Source organism: Symsagittifera roscoffensis, chromosome 5 (assembly GCF_963678635.1).
Source record: "Symsagittifera roscoffensis chromosome 5, txSymRosc1.1, whole genome shotgun sequence".
Taxonomy (NCBI): domain Eukaryota; kingdom Metazoa; phylum Xenacoelomorpha; order Acoela; family Convolutidae; genus Symsagittifera; species Symsagittifera roscoffensis.
This window is the reverse complement of record NC_087066.1, coordinates 19,327,681-19,347,479: the sequence shown is the minus strand read 5'-3', so window position 1 is coordinate 19,347,479 and position 19,799 is coordinate 19,327,681. Positions and strand designations below refer to the sequence as shown.

The following is a 19,799-nucleotide window of genomic DNA, read 5'->3' as shown; positions in this document are numbered from 1 at the left end:
TTTAAACTACTTATTAAGGCTCTCAAATGCAACAACTTGCCTTTTAATATCGATCATTACATCATCTTGGAGATAGCTTGCTCTTATACTTTTTGCCAATTCACTGTTCCATGGTATAAGTATTTGGGGAGGAATCAGGATTTTAATGGAGTTGTTGCTAAAATAACAGCAAATATTAAAGCGTCATGCATTTCTCCTGCTCGCACCACCATTGAGAATCCTACAGGAACATATTGCAAAAATCTGCTGGCATTGACAGCTAATACTTCTTTCGATTAAGCTGTGGGTGCGAACTTTGAGTCTGAACCTCAGACAACCATCGCTTTTCACGTTCGTATCAATGACTGGTAATGAAGAGTTTGATCCTGTCTTGAAATCGACGTCAACGTTGCCAAGTTTGCCAGGTATTTTGGGTATGAGCGAAGTATCATCGTAACTGCATAGATCGCTCAACCGTTGTTTTTTTTCGCGTTGGACGGTAATTTTTGCTGTAGTAATCCACATCAGGTGTGTTTTGTAAGCATTTAGTGAGCTCTGACTTGAGGATAAAGGACAAAAATAAAATTTTTGCAGTAAGTTTCACGGCTTTTCGGAAGTGTATTGCCGAAATTGGGCTAAGGGAAATGACACGCTCCCAATGTTCAGATTTTAGTTCTAAGGTTTCGAGGTGCAGTCAATAGATGCATACATTTTAAAATGTTCAACGGCACAGTAGGGATTTTCTCACAAATAAGAGCTCTGAGAAATCGCTCAGTCGTCTCGGAAATGGACCCAGTGACACTTTTTTTGCCTTAATGACCTCCCTCCCATTTTCTGTCTTTCGGCTTACACTGCTATGTTTAAATCGCAATTTGTGCAAAGCTTCGTTTCGTCACTATGTAAAAAATAATTGAGCTGTCTCACATGTTTAGCGCTGGCCCAATTCAGGAGTTGGGTTTCGTCTTTTTTGGAAGTAGATCATATTATTGACTAAGTAGATTATTAAATTCAAACTGAAGTATTCACCATCTTTTTTCCTTGATCCCGAAAGTTTTAAAAAGCAGAAAGTTTAGAAATTATCTCGATAAGTGTTCATAATTAGAGCAAATAATGGGAAGGAAAACGTTCTTGTTTGATTTTAAGGTTACCAATGAACTCGGACAAATGGTTGGTTTGTGGCCAGAAATGTGGAAATAATAATTTAACGAACACAAAAGATCCTTCAAATAGAGAATGGCAGCCGAAATTGCTTCGTGTAATCATGTTCAGTTTCATTGTGAACCACCTCGATTTAGTGGAATCCTTTTACGGCTTACCGGAAATGATAGTCGAGGAAATATTCACCAGCAAAGAGCTTAGCGAGGAAAAGAAGAAAAATCACATGCATTTAGCTATTGAGGCTTGCCCAGAACTTTTCAGGGTGTTACATGTAGAACGAAACCCAACCATGGCTGATAAATTGTACAACTTGCCATTCAGTGTGTTAAACGGGATGAAGAAATTGTTGATTGAGGGGTGCGATTTGAGCAAGGAACGTCTTTTGATTACTGGAAAAGAGTTCGAAAGCTTAACTGTTCTGCAGTTGGATGCGAGCCATTTGCATGACGAGGATTTGAGACTGTTAACTGGAAGGCAACGTGTTTATAAAACAGGTAAGCTGGAACATTTCGGGGTCTGATGAAGCAATGTGATTTTTTTTATATCACAGGCAGTAAACGTATTTTAAATGTGTTAAAATATTGCCGATTTGTTGAATGATAGAAAAACATTTTCTGAGTCCACTAAAAGCCTAATAAACTCCTTATTGTCAAGACTTGCGAAGACAAACTTTTGAAATCGTACCAAAAATTGTACTTTTGCAAACTTGGTATTGAAAAACATCGGCTCGTTTTTAAACTGAAATTAACAGAGTTCAATTATTTGAGGCTGTTTGGAAAATCTAAGGGCACTGTCACTGTGTTGCAATCACAACCTCAGTCAAAAGTGTCTCCAATACTTCAACTGTTTCACAAAGTTGGGTAAATTACGTCTATGTGGAAAGCAACTGTGGTCATTTTCGGGCAAGGAAAACATGAATGACCTAAGCAGCAAATGGACTCGAGCTGATATGGCTAATAAAATCGACAATTATCAGTATGATTTTCAAAAAGAAAACCCAGAAGAGGATAATTGGCTGATTGATTTGTTCTACAGAGTTCATCAGATAAGCGAATCTAATGAATCAAAGTTGACGAGAAAAGAGAAACAAAGATTAGCAGATACCTTTCGATGCAACAGAACGGAATTGAATCAATTTTATGGCGAAGAAACTGTGAAAGATTTCAGAGCGATCAATTCTGAGTGCTCTATAGAAAGTTTTCAATTCTTATATCGACAACCAGTATCGGAAAGATTGGCTGAGACATCAGCAGCCAGTTCAGCACCCTTGAAAAGGAAACGAGACGAAACTGAACGTCAAAATCAGTTTGACTTGAAAATGTTGAAACTTTATTTGTGATTTAGATTTATTGTAATTGAATTAGTGAATTTGAATATTTGTTTTTGTTAATAGAATTTTTGCTTTTTAATTTTTTTTCTTGACCGGTTCGAGTCAGTGAGTACGCTCTTATCGTGCGCCATCATCGACCTGTTTAATAAGTAAGGTTTGATAAATATTTTTTGCCACATCACGGATTTTTCTTCAGCTGTAAGCAGTTTTCATTTAAGTTGCAACTGTTGTTCAATGTAGTTTCAAGGGGGCTTCAATTTTTTTCAAAATGAGTTTTATCGACTCAACTGGTGTCAGCTCGAAAAATGTGGGCCTTGTTTCCGCTTTGTAAGTTTTGTTCCGTTGCTAATTTAAAATGCCATTTTTTATCGAGACATACGAAGGTTTGGATAGACCTAGTTTTTTAAAACTTTTTATAGACTAATGTTTTTTTTTGTTTGTGTTGTATCGCAAGTGATGCGAATCTCCGCTTCGCGTGTTATTTTTTTGTTAGCTTACTTTCTGAAGCGACGAATCGATTTTTTTCAACGGATGATTTTCCTTCTGTTTCAAGCAATTTCAATTATAAGTACCCTTGCGATAAGCTAGGGTATTGCAATCGGGTACTAGGCTTTTTCCCGTTAAAAACTTTGTTCACAGAATGGTTATAATTAGAAATGGTATATTAAGGTTCAGTTCATAAAAAATCAACTTTCTTTGTATTTACGGCACACTTGGCCTGGAGGCAACGAAAACGTCTAAGGCGGCAAAGGTCCTGTGTTCGAATTTGACAGGATCTGTTTTTTTTTTCAAACGGGAAATATTCCGTTTCAAAGAAAGGTGTCGGCGTATTGTTTGTCTGCTTATATTTTGTCGGCTTAGTTGCCACATCTTAGAATTGGTTTTTTTTTCGCTTTACGCAAGTTACCATATAGTTGTTTCTAGTGTTTTATTTTTACTGCTGCTTGTAATTTACCAAACTTTGACTTCGTATATTTTCTTTTGTTTTTTTTTTCGCGTAGAAAATTTTTTCCGCCCAAATGATTTCCGCTTATGTTTTGTCGGCATAGTGACCTCTTTTTGAGTAGTCTCAAAGGAAACTCATTTTTAGTCTCCCTTCTGGATTGCACAAAATGCTAAAAAAAGGTAATAGAAGTTATTGTTTTTCATGACAATTATTTTTTCGGCGTTTTATATTTTTCCCTTCTTCTTTCGCTTATAGGTTTCGGTCTATCATAAATCGCTTTAATTGCCTCATGATGCGACTTTCAACGAGCGAAAAAAGTTTGTATATGCGTTTGTGTGTGTTGTGAGGGCAAGGGGGACTTAATATATTTTAATTAGTCTTAAATTTTTTGAATTTTTTTTCGGCTTTTTAAATCTTTTTCTTTCGGCTTAATAGATTTCAACCTATTTTATACCGCTTGGTAATTTTTTTCCGATGCCTATTTCTCCTTTCATTGTCTTGGAATGTTTTTGTTTCAAACTAGCCTGATTAATTTTAATAGATCTAGTTTTTTCGACATTTTCGATTTTTTTTCCGACTTAGCGGCTTTCTTTTTTTGTATCGCGAGCAGTGCGAAGCTAAGCTTCGCCTTTGTGTATAAACTGCTTCCGTAGTTTGTAAATTACCAATTCTGCTGTTTTATGCCTTTTCGTTTTTTGTTTTTTTTTATTTTTCGGTTTAACTGGTTTCGGTTTATGTTATATCGGCTTAGTTACTTCATATTGTGTCGTTTTAACGTCACAAATTTTCTATGTTATTTTGGTTTTGGCTCAAGTAGCATCTACTCAAGTTTCGTCTGGGAAAGGTTGGCTGAGAAATCAGCAGCAACCTCAGCACTCTTGAAAAGGAAGGGAGACGAAACTGAACGTCAAAATCAGTTCGATTTGAAATAGTTCAAACTTTATTTGTGATATAATGTAATCGAATTGTTGATGTTGAATATTTGTTTTATTTAATAGAATTTTTGCCTTTAAGTTTTGTTCTTGATCGGTTCGAGTTTATTGAGCTCCCATGCTGGCGGTAAATTCACTGGTCATCATCGACCTGTCCTTCAAGATAACGGCTTTTTTATTAGTAAAAATTGATTAATATTTTTTGCTTCTTTGAATAAGTTTCTCAGGTTCTTGCTCATTTTTAAAATTTTGTTCGCAATTTTTGATTTTAGGTGATTGGAAAACTATATTTATGGGTATTTCAGTTCTATGATCACTTGCTGGTTGATATAATTATTTTCAGACGTTTAATTTGATATTAAGAATTATACTGCTTTTAATTCATTTTATTTCCCCTGTTATAGCAAGTGTTTAATCGGAAACTAAACCTTTCCTGTAAACAATTTTAAAAAATCTGTAAGAAAATGACCTCGCTTGATTATGAAACCTCAGTATCTTCCAGACCCTTCTTTGGTCTAGGGGAAAGTCTTAAGGTGTAAGACTTCTGGTCTTAAAGTGTAAGGTTCGAGTTCAAGACGGGCCTTGTTTTTTTAAGAATATGCGGAAATTAATTTTCAGTGGAAAACTTGATTGTCCGTACTATCACTTTTCTGCATAGGCTTGGGAGAGCAACTGTCTCGTAATTGGGAACTAGACTTTTTCTCGTGAACAATTTTCCTAGCTTCAATAATAAAGCAAGCAAGATTAGTACGAAAAGTTGTTCACGAGAAAAAAGTCTAGTTCACAATTACGAGACAGTTGCTCTCGCAAGTCTATGCAGAAAAGCGATAGTACGGACAATCAAGTTTTCATTTGAAAATCAATTTCTGCATATTCTAAAAAAACAAGGTCCGGCTTGAACTGGAACCTTACACCTTAATACCAGAAGTCTTACACCTTAAGACTTTCCCCTAGACCAAAGAAGGGCTTTATTATTGAAGCTAAACAACTTACAGGTTCATTCCCACTTGGCATAGAGGTCACAGATGTTTCTTGTACTGCAAGCTTTTTTCATTATATGTGCAAGTGGCTTTTAATTTAGTTTCAAGGGGACTTTAATTTTTTGCAATCACAATTTTTTCGGCTCAACTGGTGTCTGCTCAAAAATTGTCGGTCTTGTTTCCGCTTCGTAAGTTTTGTTCCGTTGCCTATTTAATATGCAAATTATTTGGTCGAAATGTTTGCCTGGAATGATCTTACATCAAGACATCCGAACGTTTTGGCAGACCTATTTTTCTAATTTTTTTCGACTTATGTTTTTTATGTTTGTTGTATCGCAAGTGATGCGAAACTCCGCTTCGCCTGTTGTTTTTGTCGGCTTACTCTCTCAAGTGACGAATGTGTTTTCTTCAATGCATGGTTTTCCTTCTGGTTCAAGTAATTTCAATTGTAAAATAAACGGCTTCAGTAATTTGTAAATTACCAACTCTGATTTTGCATACCTTTTTTTGGTTTCCTTTTTTCGCCTAACTTGTTTGGGTTATGTTTTATTGGTTTAGTTACTTCTTTTTTTTTGTCGTTCAAAGAACTAAAAACTTGTCATGCTCTTTTCGGCCAGGAGTTTTGGGATATACTGGTTATGGTGTAAAAAGTTTTATGCCAGGAGTAATAAGGTAAAATAGTTTTGAGACAGAATTATAGATTTCGAAACAGTTTTGCTAAAAGTTTTCTGTTATTTTGGTTTTTGGCTCGAGTAGCGTATTGCCGACCAGTAAATGTTTTTGAATGCTTATTAATTGCTGGAAAATGTGTTTTTGATTTTTTTCTCAAAATGAGCTTGTGAGACAAATGCATAATTTTTCGTAGATTTGGATTTATAGAAATTATTTTTAATTATTTCTTCAATCGTCTCAACCGTGGTTTCCGTCTCCATTTTCTGTCCGCTAGCTTGCAATACTGTTTTTGTGTTATCAAGGTTATTGTAAAATGAGCAAGGGTTTTGTAACGGGTATTACACTCTCCTTTTTAAGAACCTTTCGAACATATTGACGTGACGAATGTTCTAAATGATAAAAATGCCCTTGGGGTGCAATGTTGATAGCGTAGTGCAGACTTATTTGCAGATTTTCGTCTTATTGAACGTCTCTTTACTTACACGATGATTTTTCTTTGTAAATATTCTGCTATTCTACTAAGCTATTGAATTTTTGTTTTGAAAATTCAAAATAAACTTTGCATTTGTTTTTTGCTTAAAAAATTAGCAAGATATCAAACACTTTTTGAAATTTTTCGATTCGTTCAAAATTGGTGCTTGCATACATATATTTTTTTGGCTTTTTGTTTCGGCTGATATGTCATTTCCAAGCAGCTCATTTAAACTATATTGTTCACTAAAAAATATTTTAGAGTGTTTTGCTGTTGAAGGCAGCTTTTGAATAGAAATAAATATAAAATCTACAAAAGAAATTGAAAGTTATCTACCTTTACACAACTTTGTTTCTGCCGTTATACAACTTTTTGAGATGATCATTTCTCATCTTTTTATTATCTTTAAAGTAGAAGCCGAATGAATAATAGCGTAGCAATTTTTTCTGGGGTGTAATGTATTGCCTCCAATACTTAAATCGTTGCAGAATAAATGATTTTGGTGGAGTTCAAATACCTATAGGGTTATATTTGTTTATTTATTTTACTGCAAAGCTAACTAGTTTTCTTAATAAAAAAATTGGAAACAGAAAACCTTGACTTGTTATGATATCAGTTTTTGCGGAAGTAATTGGAATTGAAGTTTAGAGCTTTATAACATTCTTGAAGTTTTTTTTCCTCCCCGGGTTGAATTAGTTTTTTTTCCTCCCCGGGTTGAATTAGTTTTTTTTTAATGCACGTACGTGAAGGTTTTTTGAGCAGATGGATTTACAAAGCTGCTTTTCGAATCCTGCAAAAGGTTTCAGCAAAATCAATCAATGGTTATTTGCATATTTTGCATGTTACAAGCGAGTGTTTCGTTTTTTGCTTTATTTTTTCAATCTAGATTTTTGAAGTATTTTCTAATGTTCCCTAATTTACCTTTTTGTATTTGAATTGAGGACATTTTGTTGTGAAAGTTATAGTTTTCTAGCTGTTGCTGAAATTTCGTCATCTGTTTGCCGATCTTTTCTCGGAGATCCAATATGAACCTTTAAAAGGACGTTTCTACCCCACTAGCCGATAATTTCACTGAGCGCGAACAAATTTTTTCTTGAAGCCATTTTTGCTAGAAATTAACAAGGATTTTGACTTGCTTTCTTATTGGACCTCAATGAGATCCAGGTCCATCCCGATTTGGCCAAGAAATAAAGCGCGTGCTTTTGCATCCTGAAATTCGGAGTTGTAATTCGACCGGATCTTTTTTTCTTGGATGTGAAAGGTTTTTTTTCTGATCTTAGATGCTTTTTTTGTCTGCTTAAGTTACAAAGCATGTATTTTCCTGGTTGAAACAATTTTTTTCTATTATTAAAACTCGTTTTGTAATGTGCATTTCTAGCAATACTAATTTTGAATATTTTCTGTATTTTGCTGAAATTTTTCCAATTTGTATTGTTTCACTGAAAATTTTAATAGCCTTAATCGTCGAACAGAAGAAACAGAATTTATGCTTTCCTACATTTCACAAGCGGTCAGGTATGAAAGGGTTGGGCATGTTCGACTTTGAAAACTTGATAGTTTTGTAACGATAGCAATACTTTGAGTTAATTCGAAGTTTTGCGGGATAAATTGCCGCTCGGTTTATTATACTGATAGTTTCTTTGAAACGGGTGATTGTTTTTCTCGACTGTGTGAACTTGAAATGGAAAATCAGTGCAATCAAACATGAAGTTTTGTAGATGTAGTTATTATCAGATTTTTTCCCAATTTTTTTTGCTTCTGATTAGTTGTTTCCGTCTGATTTTCTATTTGGTAGATTGCATTGCTATGCTTGCGTTGTATCGCAAGTGTTGCAAAGCTTCGCTTCACCTCAGTGTTTTAATCAAAAGTTTCGAAAACTTCTTCTTGAATTTTTGTTTGTTTTCAAAATTCCGGCTGAAAATGTTGGCTTCCATCTATTCAATCATTGTATGCTTAGATCCAATTGGTTATCCTATGTTTTATTTTCGGATTTTGTGATACGATGCCAAGGTCTCGATATAAATTTGACTCCGATTTTTGAAGTTTGGTACTGTGCTCTTGGGTTTTAATCATTTTTGTATTGCAAATGGCACGAATCTCCGCTAAGCCTGTGTCGAAATTTTCGACTAAGTTTCGACATACCCGTATGTTTGTTCTGGCTTTTTCACTGAAATATGAGAAATAGCCATTGTAATAATTTCAATGTAAGGTATTTTTTACCTAAACTGCTAACAGGTGTAATTTTATGGTAAACAAAGCTATATTTTCTAATGTTTCAAACTTATACATATACATATTGCACTATAGATTTTGATTGCGCGTTTATCTCAGTCGCCTTTAAATAAATCAATAGAGCCCTGGCCTAATCAAGCATAATTCGAATAATTTATACGCCCGTGGACCAGGCTGTGCAAGAGCTTACTCATAGACACAAGTGGCTCAGATACGACGACATGCGACACTTAGTCTTCAGTTTTGTGATTCGATTCCGGCAAAAGTCTAAATTATTATTTTTCTTGTGTTTACTTTGGCTCTTTTCGAGTCCCCCTCTTTGTTTTTAAGAGTAATGAACGTAGTGAATACTCTTATATATGTCTTGCTGATTTTTTTCAGGAAAACGTCTGAAAATATTGATGCACTTAGGTTTAATGCACTTTTTGAGTTCAATCGAAATTCATCTGCTGAAAATGACGTAAATTGCGCTCTCCAAATACGAACGTGGAAATGGCGCAAAAAATGTACGATTTCTAGTTTCGAAAGTGGAATTTAAATTTAAAGTTTTCCAGCGGAATTAAAACTGTACCTGTTGATCCAGTTTTCTCTAGTAGGGTAAATGTTATCAAAAAAGCACCAATAATAAATTGTTCTAGAAATTCAAAGAGCTTAAAGGGCATCTATTTTTTCTTTGAAAATCGAAAGTCGAGATTTTTAAACAGAGTCAGTAATTTTTTTATGTTTACTTGCGTTCATTACTCTTTTCCAATCTTCGATTGAACAAATTTTAACAATATTTTTTTCTTGCAGATTGCCGTTTAAACCATTTTTAAACAGCTTTATGTAGTAATTTTTCAACGGGGATGGGAAGCTTGAAACGAGCCTTGTTTTTTCACCATTTTAGTGCTACTCTTTGCTGTTTCATCGCTTGTGTTTCGGAAGTGTAACTTTGCTGTACCAAAATTTTCCTTTTGCTGCTAAATTTTTCTCACCTGCTTCGTTTTTTTTGGATAAAAAAATTTGAGTCTACCCACCAAAAAGTTAGTTGAATTAATTAGTTTGCCTCAAATTGGAATGATTTTATGAGCGTAGTTGAACTCGCTGGAGTCTAGTTTTGCATACAAATCTAGCAACCCGCAAAAATTTGAAAAAAGATGCTGAGAAAAGTAACCAATTAATCAATGAATCATCGCCTATGATATGATGATGAGCAGAACAAAAACCTGTTATTCAAGCATTATAAATGGTATCGCCCTCAACTCTCTTTGGTTATTGTAATATTTCTGGAATCTAGCGTTGCACACAAATCTAACAGCCCGCATAACTTCGACGAGGTGCTGAACAATTCTTTTTAGATATTCAATGCATTGAGTTTGCAATATTGTAGCCCAAGTTTAAAGGAAACAAAAAACTTTTTTTTTGGGCGCTAAAAACAATTCGAAAAATAAAACGTTCTTAGAAAATAGATATGGTTTTGTCCAAGATGTTGGACACACCCTATGAAAAGACTGGTAATGACTGCTTAGCGCCAAAGTTTTTTTAGTTAAACAATTAATTAATCATTCATCGCCTATCAATTGAGAGTGATTCAAACAAATATATTTGCATTCATGTAGCTTTTATAATTGATATCACGTTGAATGTCTTGATTTGGTTTCTCTTTTCGTCTATATCGTGTTGAGCGGATTTCGAAACAAGAAAGGTTTGTATTCAGTTTTTATCAAGGATTTTGAACAAGGTGGTTGTCGGAAAAACACAAAAAGCAATTTGGGTGTGTCACGAAATATCCCTGTATCTACAAAACAACGCTTATTCGACTACTGATGTAGAAGGTCGTTATAAATAGTTTTCTATTTCAAAATCTTTTACTTGCAAGCATATTTTTACATTGGGTACAAAGCTTTTGAAAGTTGAAAATGAATGCACGGATGTCTATAGATTATAAATTCTTGAATACAGTACAGCCCTATTGCAAATATGGCCACATGTGAAGATGAAAATCTGGTATTTTAGTTTTTCAGCTATTCAAAACTTATTTTTAGAGGCTGTTTGAAAAACTCTAGGGTCTGTCTACAAGTAGTTGTTTTTTTTTGCTATGAAATTTGTTTTAAAGATGCGTTAAATAATGATGTTCCAAGCTGAAATGCAACAAAACTCGACCCGTAAGTACTTCCACGACCCATTTTTTGATATGTGAATTTCAGTTTCAGGTCGACTTGGATGCAAGTCTCAAAAGATGCGCTGGGCGAGTTCTTTAAAAACTTCAGGTCAGTCGATCTAGCGGCCGGTCTAACGGGAGGCCTAACGTCCACTCTATGTTGTCACCCCCTAGACATTGTCAAAATACGTCTAGCAGTCAACGATGGTTTCAAGTCACGACCCTATTACGAAAACATCAGACATATTTGCAAGTCTATTTACAAAAATGGAGGTGTTTTCGGGTTCTATCAAGGCGTGACTCCTAACTTAATTGGAGCCAGTGCATCCTGGGGATTATACTTTTATTTTTATAACGCATTTAAAAAGTTTTGGGCAAATGACGGAACTTCACAACCGAAGATTTTGTCACCTGGAACGCATATGTTTTCCGCTGCCTTATCCGGCGCAGTGACACTGGCGTTTACTAACCCAGTTTGGGTAGCGAAGACGAGACTTTGTTTACAGTACGAGTCTAATTCGGCTAATGGGCCGAGTGCTAAGCCGAGAGGTCAAGTTGTGATGTATCGGGGATTTGTTGATTGTTTACTGAAGACATACAGACTGGAGGGTGTGAAGGGGTTGTACAGTGGGTTCTCAGCTGGTTTAATTGGGGTTTCTCATGGAGCTTTTCAAGTAAGTATTATAATGGCATTCTAAATAGAGACCAAAACCAAAAAGTTTGTGAATGTTTTTTGGTTAATTCAAAAGAACCCTAAACTTCCGTAATTTTACACAAAGTAAAACGATTTCTTCCAAGTTCTTGTTTTTCTCTATTATTCGCAATTTTTTGTAGCAAATATGCATGCATTGTCGTAGCTGTCAATCTAAATATTCCTATGTTGATAGTTTATGGCGTACGAAGAAATGAAGAAATGGCATCGGAGAAAGTACTCCTCAAATGCGAGCAATCAAAAACACTCCTCAGAAGAGGTTAAGTTGGCCACGAAGTGGTACCTGCTTTTCTCCGCCTCCTCAAAGTTCTTCGCAGTAGTGATCACTTATCCCTACCAGGTAGTCAGGGCGAGGCTCCAGGACCAACATAGAGTACAGCACGGAGTCGCTCATGTAGTTAAGGTACCACATCAACTATTACACTTGCACGTGATTTGCGAGTGTTATGGATATTTAATTGTAGGTTGAGTATAAATGCGCAAAATAGTCCACCATAATAAAAGTTACCTAGAGTTAAAAGAGACTTATGGAATCCGCCATTGATTGAATAACAGTTTTTTTTTCAGATTGAGTTCTTCAATCGATAGTGAACTGATATAATTTTCGTTTTTGTGTCAACCCAATGGAATGATTGGCGTTTCTCACATGTTTAAGAACATGCTTGACACATGTTTAAGAAGTGACCAGTTTAATGAAATGCCAATATGTTGCAACGTTCAATATGTTTTATTACGCTTGTTTTATCTTAAACTTCTACTGATTTTCAGAAAAGTGGTATCACTAAAAGACCGCCTACTCACCTATGAGCTTGCATACTCCCCTATAGTCTCTTTTTACTTGACACCTCTGTCAACAGCCTTCGAAAAAGTCTGCGGGGGAATATTTGACCCATATTTTTGTGGGCGAATATTTGACCCATATTTTTGATTTTTTTTTTCGAAAAAAAACTCCTCTCACATCTGAGTTTTTGCTTTCAATGAATAGAATGGTTTTGAAAAGCTCCCTTCATATGCGGTTACGCCTAATTTTTCTTACACATAAAGTTATGGCTCTCGAGATTGTCAAAAATTTGATTTTTGACAGTTTTGTGAATATTTCTGACTTTTCTCGAAAACTAACCACTCAAAATCTGATATTGTGTTCAATGGATATAGTGGGTAGTAAGATGCTTCCCTGCATTAGCGTAGCCACTCACAGTTTTTCTAGACAAAAAGTTATCGTTTTCGGAAAAGACGATTTTTTGAGCGTTTTTTTTTTAATTTTATGAATTCAACCAAAAAATTACCCTCTCATATCTGAGATTTTGGGTTCAATCCAAAATACCGGTAGTGGGAAGCTCTTTTACTTTCGTGATACTCCCAATTTTTTTCTACATATAATATTATGGTCCTCGGAATATTCCGATTTTGTTCTACCCTTTTTTGAATCTTTTTAAAATTTTTCTCAAAAACCTGAGGTTGTGGGTTCAATGGAGATAACGGGTAGTGGGATACCCCCTGCATTAGCGGGGCTTTTCTTGATTTTTACACAAAAAATTATTGTCCTTGGAAAAGTCAAATTTTTGATTTTTTTGAGCGTTTTTTTTTAAATTTCATGAATGTAACCAAAAGATACCCTCTCATATCTGAGATTTTGGGTTCAAACCAAAGAACGGGTTGTAGGACGCCCCTTCGCTTTCTTTTTACGCCCAACTTTTTCGACACAAATTTTATCGCTTTCGGAAAGGTCAAATTTTTGATTTTTAGACCGTTTTTCTAACTTTTTGAGAATTCTGAAAAACTTCTATGCCGGTATATCTGAGATTTTGGGTTCAATTCAAAGAACGGGATGGGGAAAGCTCATTTGCTTATGCGGCTACGCCCAAATTTTTCTGACATCAAAAGATATGGCCCTTGAACTTTTTGATTTTTTACTGTTTGTTTCTGGGTGTAGTCGCTATGATTCTGGGAATGTAAAATTTTTGGATTTTTGATCATTTCTTAGATTTTTCTCGCTAACTATCCTGACAAATCTGATATCATAGGTTCAATCGAAACAAAGGGTTGTTGAAAGTCTACGTTTATAATTGGCTATGCACAATTTGTTAACGAACAAAGTTATGGCCTTCAAACAAGTCAAAGTTTCGAAACTTCGACTAATGTTTTGTTGTTTGTGTTGTATCGCAAGTGGTGCGAAGCTTTGCTTCGCCTCTCTGTCGATTTCAATCTTTTGAATTTCCAAGGTCATCTGTTTTTATTAACTATAATACAGCTGTTGAAAAGTGATTGATTTAACTGAACAGTTTTTCCTTGTTTCGCAATTCAAACTTCTTTTGGTAAGCTTCAAACTTCAATAAGCTTCTTTTAGTTTTTGAGTTATGGTTTTTTTTATTTTTTCTTTTTCCAAAAAATTACATACGAAAAAAAACTTACAGGCTTTGGAACTCTAAACTTTTCATGGGGCGCTCTCAGGGTACACTATGGAGTTTGAATTCTTCCCTCTGAATATAACTGCTCAAATCCCTTTGGTTTTTGAGAAATGGCGTTTTTATGATTTCAGTTTTTTTTTCAAAAAACTAACGTTTACAAAACACTAAAAAACTCTATATCAACAGTATGGCGGGGTGCTGTCAGGGTTTACCCGGGAGTTGCAAAAAGTCGGGCAGCCAAATTTTACTGCTGCAATCCTTCTGGTTTTGAGATTTTTTTCAAAGAACTTGGGTATGAAAAAAAAAAACACTTGAAATTCTTTACCTTATGGTGAGCTGTTGTCAGGGGTTGTCGTGTTACACTCAAGGGTTGAAAATCCCGCCTCGAAATTTAACTGCTTATTTCTTCTTTGTTTTCGAGATATGGTGTTTTTATAATTTTTTAAATTATTTTGTTTTCAAACAACTTGATTTTTTTTCAAGAAGTAAAGCATGAAATTCTCTACCTCTCGGGCTGCCGCAAGGTATACTCGAAGATTTTGAATTTCGTCTCCAAATGTAACTGCTCAAATTATTTAGTTTCCGTGATACGGCGTTTTTTTATTTTATTTTTATTTCAAAAAACTCATGCTTACGAAAAATTTGAAAGTCTCCTTATGTTATGGTGTTTTTTGGTACACTCTTGGTTTTCTTATTCACAAATCTGGCCTCAAAATAAAATTGCTACAATACTTTTGGTTTCCGAGGTATGGTGTTTAACGATTTTTGATTTCTTTAGATTAAAACAACTAACAAAACTTGAAATTTTCAACAAGCAATTTTGGCTTCTATTTGAAATTTTCAATTTTATTTTCTGAGACTTCATGACAATTTCATGTTTTTCAAATATTTCAGTATATCAAAGAATATTTTTTCAAATAAATATAATTGATGTTAGAACTTTTGAACCTTGCCGAAAATATAAAGAAAATCTCTGTATGCTGCGGAAATTTTTAGGGTTCCTTTTTGTGTTAAAGATTTACATATCCGATGAAACTCAGTAGTATGAAGATATGACCATTTTGGTGAAAAATAACCTAAAAGTTGACTTTATAAATAGTTCAATAATTGAAATAGAACATCCTGATGAATGGACCCAGATTAATTTGACGGTTGAGTTAAATATCGTTTTGTCTTGAATGCGTTTTTGGAAGCACTTTTCCAGTTCAACAATCTATTTAAAACACCGGAGGTGCGAGTCATGCGCTAGATATTTTTAAGATTAATCTGTTTAGTACACCTATACGCAAGAAGGAATGCGTGGCTTCTACAAGGGACTCCTCCCAAGTATGGTTCGAGTGGTGCCTGCTACATGCATCACTTTCGTCGTTTACGAAGAGTTCAGCAGTGCCTTCAAGTGATGGATATCTATGCTTCAAAGACAGTCGATTAGCTACCTGCAGCGCCTAGCAAACATGGTTCGGAAATTGTAAAGAAGATGGAGAGTATACTAACTGAGCCCTTTGATGGTGGGCCAGCTGAGCTACAGCCATGATTTGCTCATAATGTTAACTAATGTAATAACCAATGCTGCGCATTGATGATTCGGTGATATCATTACCATAAAGGTTTTTTGAATGGAAGTCTTCCAAAGTGTCAGTGAACCAGAACAGAACAGTTTCAATCATAACCGTTAAATTACGTCGTATCGATTCCACTGAATAAGCGGAGAAAAATTTGTCACTAACTGTTAACTGATTTTCAATTTATTTGAAATTTTTCAATTTTGCCTAATCTGGAGCAAATAAAGTAAACAGCAGGCTTATTTTAGGCCAGTAATTTTATTTAAGCCGTGAAAACTCAGTTTTACTCCAGTAAAATTAGTTTCGGTGTTTGCTTACTTGAATATAAAATTTTTTGATTTTTTATTTTCGCTGAAAGCTGTTGTCGGATATACCTTTTTTAACCATCAGTTTTGATTATGACTAAGCTCTCGGCGTTTGTTCGGATCCTCTTACCACATCACGAATATAAAAACGACTCAGATCGAGAAAAAAAACGAAATTTTGTAAGTTTGTGGTAGGAACCATCTGTGCTACTTGCCAGCAATCGGCGTTTACTTAAGCTTCGCTGACAAAAGTTCCTGAGCATAGCCACACAAATACACATGAGCGACTGTGAGTCGCAAGTTAATTTCCAGACCTGAAATTGTTTGGAAAGTGGCATTTTTTTAAACTAGTCCTCACTGTTATGCTGGATTACTGGTCCATTTTTGATAAACATTTTGTTGATGACTTTGACTAATCATAGTGTCAATTGTACGATTGGGTTACATGACATTGCATTTTATTGCAATCTAACTTTCTGCCATTCGCCATTCTACCCTGTACGACCAGATCCACTTAATGCAGTTCTACCCTTTTCTTAACGCAATCCAAACTTGCCCAATTCCTTTGAGGAATCCTTAATAGAAAGTTTCCGGACAGATCAAAAACTAGTAATTTTGATCAAGGAATACTGCTGCATTTGAATAGAAAACAGTTTAACTTAGATTTTGCTTGTTCAATTTAGAAATCAGTTAAATTATGACCGAACTGAGTTTTTAGTCTGATTATAATACACTGGCGATAGCAAGTTTGTTGCAATCGGTTACTAGGTCAAATCAATTTGTCGGCTCTTTCAAATTTCAAGCTTTTTTAAATTTCAATTATAGTTGATCTTTTCTCAGTTTACTTACACTTGCGATCAGCATAGTGTGTTATTACGAGCCTTCTTTTTTTTCTAACCTACTTAGCAAATAAAATTGTTCACTTTTTTGGAAATTTCACTGTAGCATTGGAATGTGGCCTTCTCTGCTTTAATTGTGACTAGTGTTTGGTGTCTATTAAGCTTCCGTGGCTGAGTCGTTAGTGTGTGAGACTCTTAATCTCTTGGTAGCAAGTTCGAATATCAGAGGTAGCCGATTTTTTTTTTTACTAGTTCGAGGCTTATTTATAATTTTTATTATTGCACTTTAGAGCTGCTGTTTGTCGTGTTCCCGCAAGTGTTTGCGAAGCGAAGCATCGCCTCTGTGTATGTATTGAAATACGGGCTTCACTATCTTGCCACGTTTAAGTTTCTTCAACGTATTATTTTTGCATGTTTAACAAAAGAATTTTTGATGTATAATTTCATATGTTAAATGAAATTCGGAATGCGCTATGGACGCAATGCTTAACTGAACGCAGTGTTTTAGCTTTGTCGAATGCAACGCTGAAAATTTTTTGAATATAAAGATTAAGAGAAGGCCAAGAATGTTCTAGAACTTTCAAATTTTCTTGAGTCTGGAATATTCTAGATTTTTTAACATAAATTCAATTTTTCAAACTAGATCAACTCAATTCATTTTCAAGGCTAGACAGTGCCTGTCCATTTTTTCAAAATTTTGTCATTTCAGATTCATTTGATTCTGAAACAAACCAATTAAAAACGGCAACCTCCTTGCTAAAAAAAACTAGCTGTTGCAAACCGATTGGCCCTTTGAAATGTGTTGAAATAATTCAAAGTTTCATCGCTTGCATAGCTTGTTTAGAAAAACATAAACTTTTCACCTATCGATTTGCTTTGTGAAAATTTGAGATCATTCGAAGTTTCATTGTCTCAATAGCTTGCTTAGAAAAACTGAAATTTCTCGCCAGTCGTTTTTTTCTATGAAACAACTTGACATATTTCAAAGTTTCATCACAGTTATAGCGTACTCAGAAGAACTTTGAAGTATTTCAAGCTATTTTATAGATCGTATCGTTTTGCGAAAAGCTTGAGCTTTTTAGAAACTTTTTGCAAACTTTTTTAGGCAAACTTTTTGCAAATCGATTTGCCCTTTGAAATAACTTGATTTATTTCAAAATTTCAGAGCTTTAATTGCTTGCTAAGAACTTCAAAATTGAAAGATCAAGCTTGCTTACTAATTGCTTGCTTAGAAGAACTTAAAACGACACAGATCGAGAAAAACGAAAGTTTGTAAGTTTGTGGTAAGAACCATATGTGCTACTTGCCAGCAACCGGCGTTTACTTAAGCTTCGCTGACAAAATTTCCTGAGCATAACTACACAAATGCACATGAACGGCTGTGAGTCGCAAGTTAATTTCTAGACCTGAAATTGTCTGGAAAATGACATTTTTTAAACTAATCCACACTGTTATGCTGGATTAGTGGTCCATTTTTGATGAACATTGTGTTGGTGACTTTGACGAATCATAGTGTCAATTGTGCGATTGGGTTACATGACATTGCACTTAAGTGCAATCTAACTTTCTGCTATTCTACCCTGTGCTACGCGATACACTTATTGCCGTTCTACCCTTTTTTAAAGCAATCCAAACTTGCCCAATTTCTTTGAGGAATCCTAAATGGAAAGTTTCCGGACAGATCAAAGAACTAGATATTGATCAAGGAATACTGCTGCTTTTGAATAGAAAATAAATTAACTTATACTTTGCTTGTTCAAATTAGAAATATGTTAAATCATCGCCGAACTGAGTTTTAAGTCTGATTATAATACACTGGCGATAGCTGAAACTTCTCGCCAGTCGTTTTTTTCCATGAAACACCTCGACATTTTTCAAAGTTTCATGTCATTTATAGCGTGCTCAGAAAAACTTTGAATAATTTCAAGCTATTTCATAGATCGTATCGTTTTGTGAAAAGCTTAAGCTTTTTCAAAGCTTTTTGCAAAATTTTGTAGGCAAACTTATCACAAATTGATTCAGTCTTGGAAGTAAATTGAATTTAAAAAAAAATTTTTAGCTTTGTTAGCTTGCTTACCAAAACTAACTTTTCGCTAACCGATTTGATCTCTGATATAACTTGAAAAATTCAAAGTTTCAGAGCTTGAATAGCTTGCTTAGACAAATTGAAATTTCGTTGGTTGAAATGAAATATCATTTTTTGCTACCCGATTCGCTGTAGTTTGTTTCAAAATTTTATAGCTGGAATAACTTGCTTCGAAAAACTTGAACTTTTTTAAACGGATTTGGTCTATGAAATAGCTTGAAACGTTTCAAAGCTTGAATAGCTTGCTTAAAAAATTAGCTTTTTGTGAACCGATTCGTTCTTCGAAATAAATTGAAGTGTTTCAAAGCATAAATTTAATAGCTAGCCTTCATTCTATGAATTGAAATATTTCAAAGTTTCGTAGCTCGAATAGTGCGTAGAAAAACTTAAAATTTCGCAAATCAAATCAGTCTATGCAATAACTTGGAAATGGTTCAGGGTTTAAATAGTTTGCAAAGAAAAACTTGAATCTTATGCGAACCAGTTCGCTGTGTGGAGTAACCTGACATGTTTCAAAGTTTTATCGCTTGAGTAGTTTACTAAGAAAAGCTTTACTTTTCGCTAACTGATTCGCTCTATGAAACAACCGGAATTTTTTTCAAAGTTTTCTTGCTTTAATAGCTTGCCGAGATAAATTTTACTTTTTTCTCGAATTGGTTTCGCCATCGGATTTACTTCATGAAACATTTTGGAATATTTAAAGTTTCATAGCTTGAAAAGCTTGCTTAGAAAAAACTTCATTTTTTGGGAACCTATTTGTTCTATGAAACCTTAAGTCTTTCAAACCAATTAAAGAAACGGCTGAACTTGAAATAGCTTAAAGTTTCATTGCTTGGATAGCTTGATCAGAACAACAACTATTTATTTGCCAGCCAATTGATTATTGGAAGCGCTATCGCTAATATAATGCAATACTTAGAAATTTTTTTCGATTTTCCAGCTTTTTTTTTCATTTCACAAAGTTTCATGTTAGCAACCCAAAAGTGGGATGCAGTCAGGCTTCGCCGAGGGGTTGCGAATTTTGCCTACAATTATGAATGTCCAAA

The 19,799-nt window shown here is 34.7% G+C and overlaps 4 protein-coding genes across 4 annotated transcripts in view; 2 read left to right on the top strand and 2 right to left on the bottom strand.

Annotated features, from left to right (window-relative positions):
• LOC134846052 (dolichyl-diphosphooligosaccharide--protein glycosyltransferase subunit STT3B-like) overlaps positions 1-19,799 on the bottom strand; it is a 382,597-nt gene that overhangs the window by 109,834 nt on the left and 252,964 nt on the right. The gene's annotated exons all lie outside the window — the stretch shown is intronic.
• LOC134846055 (pyruvate dehydrogenase E1 component subunit beta, mitochondrial-like) overlaps positions 1-19,799 on the bottom strand; it is a 428,722-nt gene that overhangs the window by 308,075 nt on the left and 100,848 nt on the right. The gene's annotated exons all lie outside the window — the stretch shown is intronic.
• LOC134846253 (uncharacterized) lies at positions 1,122-2,542 on the top strand. The gene is made up of 2 exons (XM_063863529.1): positions 1,122-1,631; positions 1,905-2,542. Exons 1-2 carry the CDS (start codon positions 1,130-1,132, stop codon positions 2,474-2,476), a joined length of 1,074 nt encoding a protein of 357 aa, XP_063719599.1. The 5' UTR covers positions 1,122-1,129; the 3' UTR covers positions 2,477-2,542.
• Positions 10,892-15,474, top strand: LOC134845932 (solute carrier family 25 member 32-like). The gene is made up of 3 exons (XM_063863063.1): positions 10,892-11,515; positions 11,729-11,956; positions 15,236-15,474. Exons 1-3 carry the CDS (start codon positions 10,904-10,906, stop codon positions 15,359-15,361), a joined length of 966 nt encoding a protein of 321 aa, XP_063719133.1. The 5' UTR covers positions 10,892-10,903; the 3' UTR covers positions 15,362-15,474.